This window comes from Aotus nancymaae, unplaced genomic scaffold (assembly GCF_030222135.1).
Source record: "Aotus nancymaae isolate 86718 unplaced genomic scaffold, 86718_ANA_hifiasm-v0.15.2.pri h1tg000002l, whole genome shotgun sequence".
Classification (NCBI taxonomy): domain Eukaryota; kingdom Metazoa; phylum Chordata; class Mammalia; order Primates; family Aotidae; genus Aotus; species Aotus nancymaae.
In genome coordinates this window covers 25,607,444-25,623,221 of record NW_026988413.1, presented here as the reverse complement: position 1 = coordinate 25,623,221, position 15,778 = coordinate 25,607,444, and the positions used below count along the sequence as shown (strand labels likewise).

The 15,778-nt window shown below is 39.8% G+C and overlaps 1 protein-coding gene across 3 annotated transcripts in view; it reads left to right on the top strand.

The window, feature by feature from the left end:
• The window catches only part of MKLN1 (muskelin 1), a 411,699-nt gene that overhangs the window by 383,230 nt on the left and 12,691 nt on the right, over nucleotides 1–15,778 (top strand). For all 3 annotated transcript variants that reach the window (XM_064373441.1, XM_064373440.1, XM_021673780.2), the window contains one exon: nucleotides 4,866–4,968. In XM_064373441.1, the coding sequence (XP_064229511.1) occupies nucleotides 4,866–4,968 (103 nt within the window). The remainder of the gene's footprint in view (nucleotides 1–4,865; nucleotides 4,969–15,778) is intronic.

Genomic DNA, 15,778 nt, shown 5'->3' with positions numbered 1-15,778 from the left:
ATGTGGTGATATAGTTGACTATACAATATCTTCATAATTTGATGTTTCACAATACAGTTTCAAAATATGCTTGTAGTTTTATATCGCCTTTATTATTTAATTGCAAAATCATTTAATCAAACATTTTCATGTATATACATATGCATTCACACACACACACACGCAGACACACATGCACTCACACCCTGAGTCATGTTTGCTTTTTAGCCTAGAAGGTAATAAACTACTAAAAAAACGCAGAAAGAGGTTTCTGTCCTTTTGGTTACTGTAGTGTGTTATATGGTAATAAAAATTTGCTTTAGGGCTAGGTTCAGTGGCTCATGCTTATAATCCCAGCACTTTGGGAGGAAGAGGTAAGAGGATTGCCTGAGGCCAGGAATTAAAGACCAACCTGGCAATTATTTTATGCTAGACACTGCATATGATTCTGTGGCAGAGCCAGGATTTGAGCCTGAGTGTTTTGACTCCAGAGCTCACCACTTAACCATCAGATATACATACATATCAATGAAGCAAATGAACAAAAATCTGCCCTCAAGTTTTCATTCTTAAGAAGGGAGACTAACAATAAACATAATAAGGAATTTATATTACATGTTAGATGGTAAGTACTATGAAAAAAACCAGATTGAGTTATTGTTTGTACAAATGTGGGAGGTGGGAATGTAATTTTAAATAAGAATATCAGGGTAGACTGCACAGTGAAGATGGCATTTGAGTAGAAACTTAAGGGATAAGAGGGACTGAATCATATCGCTGTCTGGTGATGGGGGAAGTGTTCTAGACAGGTAATAGTCAAGGCTCTGAGGTTAAAAAAGATGCCTGAATAATTTGAGGAGTGAATAGAGAAGTGTGGCAGAAGTAGAATGAGTGAGATGATTGTGGTAGGAAATGACATTGAAGGATCTAGGAAAGGGACAGCTTGTAAAGGGCCTTAGGCTTTTTTTTTTTTTTTTTTTTTGAGACGGAGTTTGGCTCTTGTTACCCAGGCTGGAGTGCAATGGCGCGATCTCGGCTCACCACAACCTCCGCCTCCTGGGTTCAGGCAATTCTCCTGCCTCAGCCTCCTGAGTAGCTGGGATTACAGGCACACGCCACCATGCCCAGCTAATTTTTTGTATTTTTAGTAGAGACAGGGTTTCACTATGTTGACCAGGATGGTCTCGATCTCTTGACCTCGTGATCCACCCACCTCGGCCTCCCAAAGTGCTGGAATTACAGGCGTGAGCCACCGCGCCCAGCTAGGGCCTTAGGCTTTTACTCTTAGGGGAGCATTGAAAGATTTTAAGTAGAAGAATGACACATTCAGGCTTGTATTTTATAAAAATCGTTCCATGTTTTCTTCCAGAAGAAAACTTGTGGCTGCTTTCCCTCAGGTCGGGGGAATTCTTAAGAGAAACAACAGGTTTCTGCATTGGAAAAGATTAGTTCAGTTTGGGGCACTTTAGGTTTGAGAAGTTTGTGAGACATGCAAGCAGAGACCATCTGTGAACATTTGGTGAAAAGACTTTTCCTGACATTACTGTGAGTCACAGGGAGAAGGAGCTTGCTCAGGGTGAGCAAGAAGAGTGAAGGATTGTTGGATATTCTCGGAGGACCACCATCATTTGAGGGACAGGAAGAGGAAGAGACACTTCACAAGAGATCAAAAAGCACACCTTAACATTCTGGATAAACTTTGAAGATTGTGCCAACAGGATTTCTTGATGGATTTGATAATGAGTATGAGAGAAAGAGAGCAGTCAAGGATGATTCAGGGCATCTTGAGAATCTTGTCAACTATTAATTCAAACTGACAATAAAAGGCTCATTTTAGACCTTGTTCTTTACCAAGCTGTTAGACAAATTCAAGAATTTGAGGGACATCGCTACATGTAGACAGAATAGATAGACGTTTGTATCTATGAATTGGGTAGAACACAAAAATTGCCTTTTTAATTCAAATGTTATGCAGATTTCTTTTTTCATAATGTGGGAGCTTACACTACACTGCTAGACTGGCTTATTTATGTTGTTGTTCTTAATGGACAATAATTATTATTCTGTTTAGTTAGAATATAAATTTGGAAGGAGAGAAGTATATTGTATGCCAAGGAAGTATCTCCTTGTTCTTACTGATGTCACGTGATATAATAAATAAAATACCACTGTTATTTTTTTCTTTTTTTTTTTTCTGAGACGGAGTCTCGCTCTTGTTACCCAGGCTGGAGTGCAATGGCGCGATCTTGGCTCACCGCAACCTCCGCCTCCTGGGTTCAGGCAATTCTCCTGCCTCAGCCTCCTGAGTAGCTGGGATTACAGGCACGTGCCACCGTGCCCAGCTAATTTTTTTGTATTAGTAGAGACGGGGTTTCACAATGTTGACCAGGATGGTCTCGATCTCTCGACCTCGTGATCCACCCGCCTCGGCCTCCCAAAGTGCTGGGATTACAGGCTTGAGCCACCGCGCCCGGCCTGTTATTTTTTTCATACGACATTCAGGTTTCCAAACTTGATGATGAGTTGAGGGTAGAAATGGACAAAAAAAAATTGTTACAGGATTAATTTCTATTCATTTAGGAACAGTGCAGAACTATTGATTAAAATATGATTCTAGACTGCAGATACAAGTTCATGATAAGTTCTTGCTGGCCAAAAATAGTGTAGAAAATGAAGATGGAAAACATAACTTTCAGGAAACTGATCTCTTTATACTGGATATAGGATTGTAGGTATATGTTGGTTAGGTTATTTCAGGTTATAAAGGATAATGACATGCTTTGAATACCTCAACTGAAAAAAAAATTATTATTAGATTATTCAGAGAATTAAGGCATTTTCTCAGCATTTTGAACAGTGACACTGGATGGAGAATTGTTTGGGATATTGGAACAATTCTAGTAGCCAGGTGCTACGTAGCTTTTCCTTGTATTTCTGTCTGCTTCTTTCTCTATCTGCTTGTCCTGTTCTGACTACTCCTGACTTTCTCCCAACCTCGTGGCCTAGACAGACAGACAGATAGACAGAATCTGCCTTCTCTATTTCTGTCTGCCCTTTACTGTCCTTATATTTCTCACATTCAGATTACCCAAGAGAAAGAATCTTCTTAGAAATCATTTCTTGGGGATAATGTCCCTGTTGGGAAGAATTCTGCCAAACCACTCTATAAACTACTAATCAAAGCATAGGTGCCAAAATGGTCTGATCTAATCTGTTGTGGACAAGATGGTAGAGTAACATGGCCTGCACCTAAAGGACTCTCATCCGAAGGCAGTAAGCCCCCTGTCACTCTTAGGGTACTGCCTGGTACAAGAGAGCTGTAATATTTTGCTAGTCTTTCTCCCTGCCTAAAGTACAGGTACCCTGTCACCGAGGATGCCATCAGCCTGAACACCATCGTGAAAGGCTCTTCATCATCTTTCCTACTCAAAGGAAATTTGTCTTTCCCTTGTCTGTATATTTCGAAAAGCATACCAACTTATTAGAAATAAATCTGTATGTAATTATGCTATAACAAAAAGACATTATCTTTTTCAAATAGATACATAGATTCAAATAGTTTTTTTTGTTGTTGTTGTTTAGGAGAACTCATCCAGATTCATTCTTTGCACCTCAGTTTTTCATCTGTTGGGGTGTTTGTTTGTTTGTTTGTTTGTTTGAGACAGGATCTCACTCGTCATCCAGGCCAGAGTGCAGTGGTACAATCATGGCTCACTACACCCTTGACCTCCCAGACTCAAGCAGTCCTCCCACCTTGACTCTCGAGTAACTGAGACTGTAGGGACGTGCCACCACACCAGGCTAATTTTTGTAGAGATGGGGTTTTGCCATGTTGCCCAAGCTGGTTTCAGACTCCTGGGCTCAAGCAATCCATCCACTTTGTCCTCCCAAGGTGTTGGGATTACAGGCATGAGCCACAATGCCTGAAGTTGTTTTTTTGTTTTTTAAATGGTGATAAAATAGATCATCATCATAGTATTATTGTGAGGATAGATGAAATGATACATGTAAAATACTTGATACAGCATCTAGCATATTACAAATGCTTTATAAGTGGTTGCTGCAGTTGTTTTTACTGACTGAGACTTGGACATAATCTCATTAAAAGTAATCAGTGTCAACGATACTCATTTAAAGATACCCTACTTGTTTCAGTTTCCAAGGTATCTGTTAAGCATCTCCATTAGAAAATACACAAATCGGCCGGGTGTGGTGGCTCACGCCTATAATCCTGGCACTTTGGGTGGATCACGAGGTCAAGAGATCAAGACCATCCTGGTCAACATGGTGAAACCCCGTCTCTACTAAAAATACAAAAAAAATTAGCTGGGCATGGTGGCATGTGCCTGTAGCTACTTGGGAGGCTGAGGCAGGAGAATTGCTGGAACCCAGGAGGTGGAGGTTGCAGTGAGCCGAGATTGCACCATTGCACTCCAGCCTGGGTAACAAGAGCAAAACTCCGACTCAAAAAAAAAAAAAGAAAATATACAAATCTAAGCAAGTATTTTTGTGTCTATTTGTTTTGGATGAAACACAGTGGGATTTCTTGAAGTTCTGTTTTATAAAATACCTAGCATATTCACTGTGTTTCGTAGTTGGTTTAGTCCGACCTTGTAGTTTTAAGAGAAGAGTAGGAAATGCTCCTACCCATCCTGTAGCACCACAACTGTCTGTGACCACCTGGCATTACTGTTACCTTTCCAGGAACTCCACATCTACACTATCTACATGGCAGTATTGTTACTTCTGGATTCCTAAACTTCAGTTTTCTGGATATCCAGAACAACTCCTCATATGCAGTATAGCAATGTTTTATTCCAGCTCTGAAAGACACTTCTGATGTTTTCTCATAACTCCAGACAATTATTCTTGTTTACATTTTCTAGGTTTGAAGAAAAGGCCCAAATGGATCCCCTTAGTGCTCTGAAATATTTACAAAATGATCTTTATATAACTGTGGATCATTCAGACCCAGAAGAAACAAAAGAGGTAAAGAAAGGTGGTAATAAACTTCAGAAATTGAGTATTTTAAAAATATATTCCTAACTTATATTTAATGATTTTGCTCTTGAGTGTTTAATGGAAAATGAAGAAAATATGATGATATCAGTAATCTTTAAAATGTCACAGAGAAGGTGAAATAAAAAATTGAATAGGCATGTTTTCATGTGTTAAGATTACAGTCACCAAAAACTTTTGGTCCATTCAGAAAAAGATTATCAGTTATAAAGTTTTAACTTAGTTTTGTGTTTTGGGAAGCAAATAGGAATTTTTACTTTGTCCATAGTCCCATGATTATTTTACATAAGGATTATGTAATGGTTCAATGTAAATTTTTCTGTTGATAGTCAAGATCCCCCAAGAGAGGAAAGAAAACTCCCCTGTTGCTTAGGGAGAAAATGAAGAGAGGTTGGTGGGAGTTAGAATCCTTGGTGCCTTAATATTTAGTTATGTGAATGTTGTAGCAGTATAGTTTGTCTATAGGCTACTAATTTCATTCATCACTAGTTGCTAAGCTTGGGAAATCACTTAGCCAATCATTACTTTTCAGTTTTTTTGTTACATAGCATTGGGATAGAAACAACTGTTTCTAAAGATTTCATATCCTCAAGGACACGTTTGCTTATCCATGGTGTGTGAATATGCCTGCAATGATTTTTGTGGTTTTATATGCTCTCTTTCTACTAATATCTGATATTCTTTTTGTCATTTTTTTCCTTTTGCCAGCCATCATTGTTGATCTAGCAACATCTGAACTGCAGTGTATTTGCTTCCACTCACAGAATTCGTGTTGATTATATGTAGTTCTGATCCTTAGGTCCCTTTCCCTGTTAGCTGCTGCCTTGCTTTGGCTTTGTAATAGCAGTATCAAGCTGTGCCCGGCACACTTCAGCATTGACACAGGTGTCAGATTTAATGTTGAATCACTTTCAGGCTCCAGGTTCATTGTACTTTCAAGCAATAGAGCCTGCGTGTCTTCAGCACCATAACAAAGAGATAGTCTTTCAAAGTTTCGTACTATAAAATTAGGTCCTAAGTCTCTCAATATTGATTATAGCCCTTCAGTAGGTAAAGAATCTGCAGAACGTACTTTAGAACTCCCTTGAAAGGGAGACAGTTAATTGTCTTTCCTTGAGTCTTCAATCAATCCATAATACTAGAGGAAATAGGAGAAATAATTGCAGTTTTGCCAAGTGGCAGAATATGTTTGGTTTAATCTTTTATGACTTATAACTGTACTTAGTTCTGAAGAGTCCATTAATATTAATGTTAGGCCATGCATTTAGAGTTTTGCATAGATTTCCTTGTGTTTTCTCCATATTCTATGTAAAATGGCTGTAACTGGGAGCAATTATTTTTTCCTTATTTTTTGAAACCAAAACAAAATATTTCAAAGTAAATAATTTCAGCTGTGTGATCTGCAAGTAGGCCAAAGAAAGCAAGACAGTTTGTTCTTAAAGTTAAACTAATGGGGAAAAAAACAGGACAGGGAGGTATCTCAAGTTCATTTGAGCCATTTAAAAAATTTTGGTAGCTGGTTTCTGTTTTTCTTCTTTTTAAAACATTAACAGCTTATGATTTTGTGTGCCACCGGCTTCTATTCCATTTCATAAAAGCTTAATCTAGCAAGAGTTGGTTAGCTCTAGTAGAAGTTAGAAAGAAATGGTTGTGTGTGTATGTGTGTAGTTAAAAATCACCTTAGACACTTTTTAAAACAATGTCCTCATCCTAAGATTCTCCTCTTTCAGCTCTTAAAGAATAGAAAATAGAAAACATTTCTGACATTGAGAATTACTGGTCTGTAATAATATTATTTTGTTTAAAAATGCGTGAACAGATTTAACATTTAAAACGTTTTGTATCCAGCAGTCTGTTTGAGGGAAAGAAATCCCGTGGTGATAGTTCACTGTATACTTACAGTATTTGTCAGTGAGACATGTAGATCTTCACTTTCATTGTAGGAAATCATTCCACTCACTGAGAAGGGCCTTACTGCTCTTCATTTCCTATAGTAACTTGTTTTTGTTCTGTTTGTATGTTTTTTGTTTTTTTTTTAATTGCATTTTAGGTTTTGGGGTACATGTGAAAAACATGCAAAGTTGTTGCATAGGTGCATTCATGGCAGTTTGATTTGCTGCCTCCCTCCCCCTCACCCATATCTGGCATTTCTCCCCATGCTATCCCTCCCCAACTCCCCCCCCGCTGTCCCCCCCACTCCCCCGCAACAGACCCCCGTGTATAGTGCTCCCCTCCCTGTGTCCATGTGTTCTCCTTGTTCAACACCCTCCTATGAGTGAGAACATGTGGTGTTTGGTTTTGTGTTCTTGTGTCAGTTTGCTGAGAATGATGGTTTCCAGGTTCATCCATGTCCCTACAAAGGACGCGAACTCCTCATTTTTAATGGCTGCATAATATTCCATGGTGTATATGTGCCACATTTTTCCTGTCCAGTCTATCATCGATGGGCATTTGGGTTGGTTCCAGGTCTTTGCTATTGTAAACTGTGCTGCAATGAACATTCGTGTGCATGTGTCCTTATAGTAGAACGATTTATAATCCTTTGGATATATGCCCAGTAATGGGATTGCTGGGTCAAATGGAATTTCTATTTCTAGGTCCTTGAGGAATCGCCACACTGTTTTCCACAGTGGTTGAACTAATTTACACTCCCACCAACAGTGTAAAAGTGTTCCTATTTCTCCACATCCTCTCCAGCATCTATTTTCTCCAGATTTTTTAATGATCGCCATTCTAACTGGCGTGAGATGGTATCTCAATGTAGTTTTGATTTGCATTTCTCTAATGACCAGTGATGATGAGCATTTTTTCATATGTTTTTTGGCCTCTTGTATGTCTTCTTTTGTAAAATATCTGTTCATATCCTTCGCCCATTTTTGAATGGGCTTGTTTGTTTTTTTCTTGTAAATCTTTTTTAGCTTGTTGTAAATTCTGGATATCAGCCCTTTGTCAGATGGGTAGGCTGCAAAAATTTTTTCCCGTTCTATTGGTTGCCGATTCACTCTATTGACTGTTTCTTTTGCCGTGCAGAAGCTGTGGAGTTTGATTAGGTCCCATTTGTCTATTTTGGCTTTTGTTGCCAATGCTTTTGGTGTTTTGGTCATAAAGTCCTTGCCTACGCCTATGTCCTGCATGGTTTTGCCTAGGTTTCCTTCTAGTGTTTTTATGGTGTTAGGCCTTATGTTTAAGTCTTTAATCCATCTGGAGTCAATTTTAGTGTAAGGTGTCAGGAAGGGGTCGAGTTTCTGCTTTCTGCATATGGTTAGCCAGTTTTCCCAACACCACTTATTGAACAGGGAATCCTTTCCCCATTGCTTGTTTTTATCAGGTTTGTCAAAGATCGGGTGGTTGTAGATATGTTGTGTTGCCTCCGATGCCTCTGTTCTGTTCCATTGGCCTATATCTCTGTTTTGGTACCAGTACCATGCTGTTTTGATTACCGTAGCCTTGTAGTAGAGTTTGAAGTCCGGTAGTGTGATGCCTCCTGCTTTGTTCTTTTTGCTTAGAATTGACTTGGCTATGCGGGCTCTCTTTTGGTTCCATATGAAGTTTAAGGTGGTTTTTTCCAGTTCTGTGAAGAAGGTCATTGGTAGCTTGATGGGGATAGCGTTGAATCTGTAAATTACTTTGGGCAGTATGGCCATTTTCACGATATTAATTCTTCCTAACCATGAACATGGAATGTTTCTCCATCTGTTTGTGTCCTCTCTTATTTCGTTGAGCAGTGGTTTGTAGTTCTCCTTGAAGAGGTCCTTTACGTTCCTTGTTAGTTGTATTCCTAGGTATTTTATTCTCTTTGTAGCAATTGTGAATGGCAGTTCGTTCTTGATTTGGCTCTCTTTAAGTCTATTATTGGTGTATAGGAATGCTTGTGATTTTTGCACATTGATTTTGTATCCTGAGACTTTGCTGAAGTTGCTTATCAGTTTCAGGAGATTTTGGGCTGAGATGATAGGGTCTTCTAGATATACAATCATGTCGTCTGCAAATAGAGACAATTTGACTTCCTCCTTTCCTAATTGAATACCCTTTATTTCTTTTTCTTGTCTGATTGCTCTGGCTAGAACTTCCAGTACTATATTGAACAGGAGTGGTGAGAGAGGGCATCCTTGTCTAGTGCCCGATTTCAAAGGGAATGCTTCCAGTTTTTGCCCATTCAGTATGATATTGGCTGTTGGTTTGTCATAAATAGCTTTTATTATTTTGAGATACGTTCTGTCAATACCTAGTTTATTGAGAGTTTTTAGCATAAAGGGCTGTTGAATTTTGTCGAAGGCCTTCTCTGCATCAATTGAGATAATCATGTGGTTTTTGTCTTTGGTTCTGTTTATGTGGTGAATTACATTTATAGACTTGCGTATATTGAACCAGCCTTGCATCCCTGGGATGAATCCTACTTGATCATGGTGGATAAGCTTTTTGATGTGCTGTTGCAATCGGCTTGCCAGTATTTTATTGAAGATTTTTGCATCTATGTTCATCATGGATATTGGCCTGTAATTTTCTTTTCTTGTTGAGTCTCTGCCGGGTTTTGGTATTAGGATGATGTTGGTCTCATAAAATGATTTGGGAAGGATTCCTTCTTTTTGGATTATTTGAAATAGTTTCAGTAGGAATGGTACCAGTTCCTCTTTGTATGTCTGGTAGAATTCGGCTGTGAACCCATCTGGACCTGGGCTTTTTTTGGGTGGTAGGCTCTTAATTGCTGCCTCGACTTCAGACCTTGTTATTGGTCTATTCAGGGTTTTGACTTCTTCCTGGTTTAGGCTTGGGAGGAGGCAACTGTCCAGGAATTTATCCATTTCTTCCAGGTTTTCTAGTTTATGTGCATAGAGTTGTTTGTAATAATCTCTGATGATGGTTTGAATTTCTCTGGCATCTGTGATGATATCCCCTTTATCATTTTTTACTGCATCTATTTGGTTATTCTCTCTTTTCTTTTTTATTAGTCTGGCTAGTGGTCTGTCTATTTTGTTGATCTTTTCAAAAAACCAGCTCCTGGATTTATTGATTTTTTGAAGGGTTTTTCGTGTCTCTATCTCCTTCAATTCTGCTTTGATCTTAGTTATTTCTTGTCTTCTGCTAGGTTTTGAGTTTTTTTGATCTTGCTCCTCTAGTTCTTTCAATTTTGACGATAGAGTGTCAATTTTAGATCTCTCCTTTCTTCTCATGTGGGCACCTATTGCTATATATTTTCCTCTAGAGACTGCTTTAAATGTGTCCCAGAGATTCTGGTATGTGGTGTCTTCGTTCTCGTTGGTTTCGAAGAACATCTTTATTTCTGCCTTCATTTCAGTGTTTATCCAGTCAACATTCAGGAGAAAGTTGTTCAATTTCCATGAGGCTGTGCGGTTCTGCGTTGGCTTCTGAATTCTGAGTTCTAACTTGATTGCACTGTGGTCTGAGAGACTGTTTGTTATGGTTTCCGTTCTTTTGCATTTGCTGTCTATTAGGTTTGCTTGGTCCAGGTCTGAGTTCAAGTCTTGGATATCCTTGTTAATTTTCTGTCTCGTTGATCTGTCTAATATTGACAATGGGGTGTTGAAGTCTCCCACTATTATTGTGTGGGAGTCTAGGTCTCTTTATAAGTCTTTAAGAACTTGCCTTATGTATCTAGGTGCTCCTGTATTAGGTGCATATATATTTAGGATCGTTAGCTCTTCTTGTTGCATTGATCCTTTTACCATTATGTAATGTCCTTCTTTGTCTCTTTTGATCTTTGTTGCTTTAAAGTCTATTTTATCAGAGATGAGAATTGCAACTCCTGCTTTTTTTTGTTCTCCATTTGCTTGGTAAATCTTCCTCCATCCCTTTATTTTGAGCCTTTGTGTATCCTTGCTTGTGAGGTGGGTTTCCTGGATACAGCACACTGATGGGTTTTGGCTTTTTATCCAATTTGCCAATCTGTGTCTTTTGATTGGGGCATTTAGTCCGTTTACATTTAGGGTTAATATTGTTATGTGTGAATTTGATCCTGTCATTTTGATGCTAGCTGGCTGTTTTTCCCATTGGTTGAGGCAGATTCTTCATTGTGTTGATGCTCTTTACCATTTCGTGCATTTTTGGAGTGGCTGGTACTGGTTGTTTTTTTCTATGTGTAGTGCCTCCTTCAGGAGCTCTTGTAAAGCTGGTCTGGTGGTGATGAAATCTCTGAGTGCTTGCTTGTTCTCAAAGGATTTTATTTTTCCTTCACTTATGAAGCTTAGTTTGGCTGGATATGAAATTCTGGGTTGAAAGTTCTTTTCTTTAAGGATGTTGAATATCGGCCCCCACTCCCTTCTGGCCTGTAGGGTTTCTGCTGAGAGATCTGCTGTAAGTCTGATGGGCTTCCCTTTGTGGGTAACCCGACCTTTCTCTCTGGCTGCCCTTAGTATTTTCTCCTTCGTTTCAACCCTGGCAAATCTGATGATTATGTGCCTTGGGGTTGCTCTTCTAGAGGAATATCTTTGTGGTGTTCTCTGTATTTCCTGGACTTGCATATTGGCCTGCCTTGCTAGGTTGGGGAAGTTTTCCTGGATAATATCCTGAAGAGTATTTTCCAGCTTGGATGCATTCTCTTCGTCACATTCAGGTACACCTATCAAACGTAGATTAGGTCTTTTCACATAGTCCCATATTTCTTGTTGACTCTGTTCATTCCTTTTTACCCTGTTTTCTCTAATCTTGCCTTCTCGTTTTATTTCATTGAGTTGATCTTCGACCTCTGATATCCTTTCTTCTGCTTGGTCAATTCGGCTGTTGAAACTTGTGCATGCTTCGCGAAGTTCTCGTGTTGTGTTTTTCAGCTCCATCAATTCGCTCATATTCCTCTCTAAGTTGTCCATTCTTGTTAACATTTCGTCAAGTCTTTTTTCAAGGTTCTTAGTTTCTTTGCATTGGGTTAGAACATGTTCTTTTAGCTCACGGAAGTTTCTTATTATCCACTTTCTGAAAGCTGATTCTGTCATTTCATCACGCTCATTCTCCATCCAGTCTTGTTCCCTTGCTGGTGAGGAGTTGTGCTCCCTTGTAGGAGGAGAGGTGTTCTGGTTTTGGGTGTTTTCATCCTTTTTGCTGTGGTTTCTTCCCATCTTTGTGGATTTATCCACCTATCGACTTTGTAGTTGCTGTCTTTCTGATTTTGGTAATTTTAAGTCTGTAGTAGCTGAACTCATAAACCCCCTTTTCTTCCCCCTAGGTGGTCTGTCCCAGGGAATTAGGGCGTTATGATTTTCCGCTGTTGCAATGGTTTTCCCTGCCCACAAGGTGGCAGCCTAGTCACACTCAGCCTGCAGAGGCTTCGTTGAGCTGCTGTGGGCAAATTGTCCTGGGAACTGCAGGGTGTTTCCCGGTGGGTGACGCCCCTCCTCCACAGAGCTGGACCGTCCCGTGTTCAACCGTGTTTCCGGAGGCGTCCTCTTTGCCCGGGAAACTCTTGGGTTGAGTCCCTGCCTCAGCTCCCCTTGCTGGCCCAGAGGGGATCCGGTCTCACTCACTCTGCACAAGGGGCCGCTGCTCCCTGCCTCGGGTGCAGGCAGGGCAGCCGCGCCAGTCCAACCAGCGGCGCTGGCAACCCGTGGAGCTTCTCCACCTGTGAATCTCCTGGTCTGTGGGCAGTAAAAATCCGCTGCCCTGTGAGCCGCTGCATCAGCCAAAGCAGCGGCTCTGAGATTCGTGGCGTGCCCTTGCCCGGGAGTGTCCTGGCTTGAATCCCTGCTTCAGCTCCCCTTGCTGGCTCAGAGGTGATTCAGTCTCTCTCGCTCTGTACGTGGATCCGCCGCCCCCCACCTCAGGGCGTAGGCCGAGCGGTGCGCCGCTCCACTCAAACCAGCGGCGCTGGTGACCCGTGCGGCTCCTCCTCCTGTTAATCCCCTGGTCTGTGGTCAGTAAAAATCTGTCTGGAAATGCAGCGTCCACTCACCCTCTGCGCCTTCTTTCGGAGCTGCGATCCCGACTTCCTCCTAATCGCTGTTTGTATGTTTTACAAAAATGTCATGTTTTAAATGACTTTCTCATTTAAGTCTCAAAACACAAAAAGTGTTTTTTAGATTTTTTTTTCACAGTTGTTAATCGTCATCATTGTGCCTGTTGTCAGGACAGTGACAGCTGACTATCAACTATATAACAAAAAAATGTTCTTTGGTTCCTCCAGGCTTGAGAACATTGGTTCTGAACTGGCAGTAAACCTTATAAAACATGATATTTTTTTCTAGAAAAGGCCTGAGAAAAGGATGTCTGAGTCAATTATACTACTTTCAGAGAAGACTTCTATGATAGGGGAGAAATGAGAATAAGTTTTCAGCTACGATAACACATTTTGTATTCATTACACTTCTGTGGCGTTTCCAGAGTACTGGTGTCATTCATTGAACAGATGTGTATCGATTCCCCATAATAGGTTAGGCTTTCTGGGCAGAGGAGCTATGTCAGCAAGCCAAACAGATCCCTGCCCAGGAGGTGCTTACATCTTAGTGGAGAAAGACAATGAACAATAAACATTAAAGAAGCAAACTACATAGTACATTAGAATATAACAAGTATTGGACCAGACGAGGTGGCTCATGCCTTTAATCCCAGCACTATGGGAGGGTGAGGTGGGCAGATCACCTGAGGTCAGGAGTTCAAGACCCGAAAGAATTTAATAAGTGTTATGGAAAAATAAATATGGGATAAAAAGGGTAAAGGGAGAAGTTTACAGGATTCGAATTGGGCAGTTGCAGTGTAACATAGGATGATCATAATAGGCCTCATTTAGAAATGAGATTTGCACAAAAACTTGAGAGAGATAATTTGGAGAAAATAATTTCTGACAGAGGGAGGTCTAGAACAAAGATCTCAGGATGGGATCATTCTGGCAAGGTTTAATAGAATAGCAAGAAGGCTATGGTGATTGAAGATAGAACCAACAGAATTTTATCATAGATTAGATCTAGGGTTTGAAAGAAATGACTCTAAAATTTTGGGCCTGAAAATCTGGAAGGATGGAGTTACCGTCAACTGAAGTGAGAAAGTTCTGGGGGAACCTGGTTTGTGGGGACTCCTGGCTGGCATTCAGGAGTTTAATTTTGAAACTGTTTATTTTGAGACATCTATGAGACAGCCAACTTAAGATGTTGAGGTGACTGTTGGATATTTGAATCCAGAGTTTGGAAGAGAGGTCTGTAATATCACTTGGTATGTGTTAAAATCCTTAGGCCAGTACATACCTAATTCCATTTATTTAATCAGATGGTTTAGATAATAGTTTTCTCTTTATCCTATATGTGGAACCAATAACATTTATTTTTCACCTTAGGAGTTAGAAAAGAGGAGGAAATTCAACCCCAAATAGGTAGAAAATAAGAAATTCATGAAATAGGTAACAGTGGAGAAATTTTAAAAGTGAAAAGTTGGCCTTTTGAAAAGGTAAATAAATTGATAGGCCCCGAGCAAGACATACCAAGTATATTAGTCTGTTCTCACACTGTTATAAAGAACTACCTGAGACTGGGTAATTTATGAAGAAAAGAGGTTTAATTGACTCACAGTTCTGCAGGCTTAACAGGAAGCATGACTGGGACGCCTCAGTAAACTTACAAGGGGAAGCAAGCACCTTTGTCACATGGTGGCAGAAGAAAGTGAGAATGAGCGGGGAAGTGCCATACATGTTTAAACCGTCAGATCACAGGAGAACTCACTATCACAAGAACAGCAAGGAGGACATCGGCCCCTGTAATCCAATCACCTCTCACCAAACCTCTCCCTCAATTCAACATGAGATTTGAGTGGGGACACAAATCCAAACCATATCACCGAGAAGAAAAATCAACCATTTAATGAAGGAAGAAAAAAAATACCAATTTTACATAGACTCTCAGAAATTAGAGGAAGGCAATACTTCTTAAATCCTTTCATAAAGCCAGGTTAACTTTGATGTAAAATCCCCAACAGAAGCCAGGCATGGTGGCTCACACTTTGTAATCCCAGCATTTTGGGAGGCTCAGAGGTGGATCACCTGAGCCCACAAGTTTGAGACTAGCTTAGGCAACATGGCAAAAACCTGTCTCTACAAAAACATACAAAAAATTAGTTGGGTGTGGTGGTGCATGCCTATAGACCTAGCTCCTCTGGAGGCTGGGATGGGAGGATCACCTGAGTTCAGGTTGGTTGAGGCTGCAGTGAGCTGTGATTATGCCTCTACACTCTGAACCTTGGTGACAGAGGGATCCTATCTCAAGTAGAATAAAATAAAATCCCAAGAGAGACATTACAAGCAAAGAAAATCATAGACTATTATTTTTCATGAACATAAATGTAAAATTCTTAGGAAAATTTTACTTAATTAGCAATATATTAAAAGGTTAGTGTACTATGACTAAGTAATAGTTTATTCTAAGAATATATAGCTAGTTTAACATTTGAAAAAAATTCAGTGTAATTCACCATGTTAACAGAATGAAGAAGGAAAGTCATAGATCATCTTAGTAAGTGAAGAAAAGCATCTAACAAAATTCAGACTCAATTCATGATAAAAATTCTTAGCAAAGTAGGAATAAAAAAACCCTTGAATCTAAATTCCTAAAGGACACCTGTGAAAAACATATAGCTAGGACTATACTTAATTGTTAAACATTAAACCCTTTTCCCTAAGATTGTGACAAGGAAATCATGTATATTGTCAGCCCCTCTATTCAACCTTGTACTAGAAGTCCTAGCTAGTATAATTTAAAAAAAAAAAAAAAAAAAAAGCATATAGATTGAACAGGAGAAAGTAAATTTGTTTGCATTTGTAGGTAACATGATTATTTACATTCTCAAAACC